Source organism: Megalops cyprinoides, chromosome 7 (assembly GCF_013368585.1).
Source record: "Megalops cyprinoides isolate fMegCyp1 chromosome 7, fMegCyp1.pri, whole genome shotgun sequence".
In the NCBI taxonomy this organism is placed as follows: Eukaryota; Metazoa; Chordata; class Actinopteri; order Elopiformes; family Megalopidae; genus Megalops; species Megalops cyprinoides.
Window position 1 is genome coordinate 566,705 of NC_050589.1, and position 2,500 is coordinate 569,204.

Consider the following 2,500-nt stretch of genomic DNA (forward strand, 5'->3'; position numbering starts at 1 on the left):
AACTGAGCAGTTATGGAGCTGCCAGCTGGTTATGGAGCTGGCTGATTTATCAGCTGATGACAAAAAATCTACCAATCATCAGTTTCTCTCACAGAGAATTCCACATTCTCTGGTACAATAACTCCAGTGAGTGCTGCACTGACCACGACTGTCCTGTCTGTCTGTCTGTCTCTCCTCTCTGTCTGTCTGTCTGTCTGTCTCTCCTCTCTGTCTGTCTGTCTGCCAGGTGTTCATCATCAATCTGCTTCGGGACAGCAGGTACTGCCACTTTCGCCCTGTCATGGACACCTACATCCAGAAGCACTTCGCTGGGGCTCTGGCTTACAGGTGAGCGTCTCACTCCCGCAGCTGCTCTCTCTCCTGGTGTTCCTGTCTCTGCCTTCCAAAAACCCACATCATATTTCTGCTATTTAATGAAGAGAGATAAATGTATAATTCTGTGTCTGTGCAGTGAAGTGGTGGAGATGGTCATTAGATTGTGTCTCTAATTTAGAATGATCCACGTTTCTCCTCCAAAAGCATGAGGTGTGTCCCTGCTGTGTGTCTCCCTGTTGGAGCGGTCGCTCTGGGGTGAACCACTGTCCCTCTATGCCCCACAGGGAGCTGATCCGCTGTCTGAAGTGGTACATGGACCGGTCGGCTGAGGTGATCCGACAGGACCACATCCAGGAGGCCCTGAAGGTAAGACCACAGACTGCGCTGGGTCCGGGAGTGCGTCAAGATACTGAGTGTAAGACTGCAAGGAGATCATGAGTCTCCCTGCTGCGGGGCTGTTCTGAGGTCAGTGAGAGTGTGTTTGTGGTCCTGTCTCTCCCTGAGCAGGGCTGTTCTGAGGTCAGTGAGAGTGTGTCTGTGGTCCTGTCTCTCCCTGAGCAGGGCTGTTCTGAGGTCAGTGAGAGTGTGTCTGTGGTCCTGTCTCTCCCTGAGCAGGGCTACTCTGAGGTCAGTGAGAGTGTGTCTGTAGTCCCGTCTCTCCCTGAGCAGGGCTGATCTGAGGTCAGTGTCTCTGTGCTGCAGGCTCTGGAGTACCTGTTTAAGTTCATCGTGCAATCGCGCCTGCTGTACTCCCGGGCCACCTGCGGGCTGGAGGAGGAGCAGTTCCGCGCCAGCATCCAGGACCTGTTCCAGTCCATCCGCTTCGTCCTCAGCCTGGACAGCCGCAGCTCCGAGGCACTCGCCTTCACCCAGGTCAGACAGCCTGCACGCGTCTGCGCAGACACAGAGACCTACTCAAACGCAGAGACCTACTCAAACGCAGAGACCTGCGCAGACACAGAGACCTACTCAAACGCAGAGACCTGCGCAGACACAGAGACCTGCACAGACACAGAGACCTACTCAAACGCAGAGACCTGCGCAGAGACCTGTTCAAACACAGAGACCTGCGCAGACACAGAGACCTGCGCAGACACAGAGACCTACTCAAACGCAGAGACCTGCGCAGACACAGAGACCTACTCAAACGCAGAGACCTGCGCAGACACAGAGACCTGCGCAGACACAGAGACCTACTCAAACGCAGAGACCTGCACAGATACAGAGACCTGGAAAAATGCGTATACAAACAGAAATTCACACATACATGTGTGTATACCTCTGTGCATATACACACACACTGTTTCGCCTTCCTCCTGGTGTACAGCAGTGCCACAGCAGAACTGTGAGACCTGGCAGGGAGGGCCGCATTATGTTTTATTTCTGATCTGGCTGTAATGCTGAAGAATGTCATTTTAATTCATCCACGTAATACTTCTCTGTCATTCTCTCCTTCCCTCCCGGGGAAATGACAGTGGTGTTGTGATTGTGAGCTGGGTTTGCTGTCTCTAAGCACAAGTGTTTGCTCTCATTTGCTCCACATCTTATTTGTTCCTTTATTATATTCTGTCCTCATTTCCTCTGAGATCCGTGGGAATTCCACCTGTCAAAACGAAAGCAGTTTCTGATCTTCTGATCTCTGAGAGAGTGAGAGAAAGAGGGAGAGAGGGAAAGAGAGGGAGGGAGAGAGAGAGAGAGGGGGAAGGACAGAGAGAGAGGGAACAAGGTTGGAATAGAGGGAGAGAGAGAGAGAGAGAAAGGGAGAGAGGGAGAGAGTGGGAGAGAGAGAGGGAGAGAGGCAGTGGGAGGGAGAGTGAGTGAGAAAAAGAGGGAGGGGGGAAGAAAAAGAGGGGAGAGGAGTATGTTCATTGCTTTCTGTTCTCCCCATTAGAGGAGACAGAGGACTGAAATCATGGCTACCATATTTGACTTCCATATTTTTGTCCTTAATTTTGATTGTGTTAATATGTTTTTTTTGTTTTGTTAATTTGCCCACTTTGACCTCTGACCCCTCCCACACCCATGCCACGCCCATGTCCAGGCCCCCCAGCCTCCTGCACAGCCCAGTGGCCCCAGCAGCTGCACGCAGGCCTGGAGCCCCAGCGCTCCTCGGCCCTCACCTCTGGCAGTAAGTAACAGCGCCCCCTTGTGTTGCACATCCAGTAACGCAACGGGTCGGCCTCTG

General features: G+C 52.6%; 1 protein-coding gene across 3 annotated transcripts in view; it reads left to right on the plus strand.

The window, feature by feature from the left end:
- Positions 1-2,500, plus strand: part of LOC118780461 (dedicator of cytokinesis protein 3-like) — a 65,740-nt gene that overhangs the window by 42,046 nt on the left and 21,194 nt on the right. For 2 of the 3 annotated variants that reach the window (XM_036532944.1, XM_036532945.1), the window contains exons 21-24: positions 227-327; positions 600-681; positions 1,018-1,188; positions 2,357-2,443. In XM_036532944.1, the coding sequence (XP_036388837.1) occupies positions 227-327; positions 600-681; positions 1,018-1,188; positions 2,357-2,443 (441 nt within the window). The remainder of the gene's footprint in view (positions 1-226; positions 328-599; positions 682-1,017; positions 1,189-2,356; positions 2,444-2,500) is intronic. The other variant, XM_036532946.1, reaches the window with a different exon arrangement.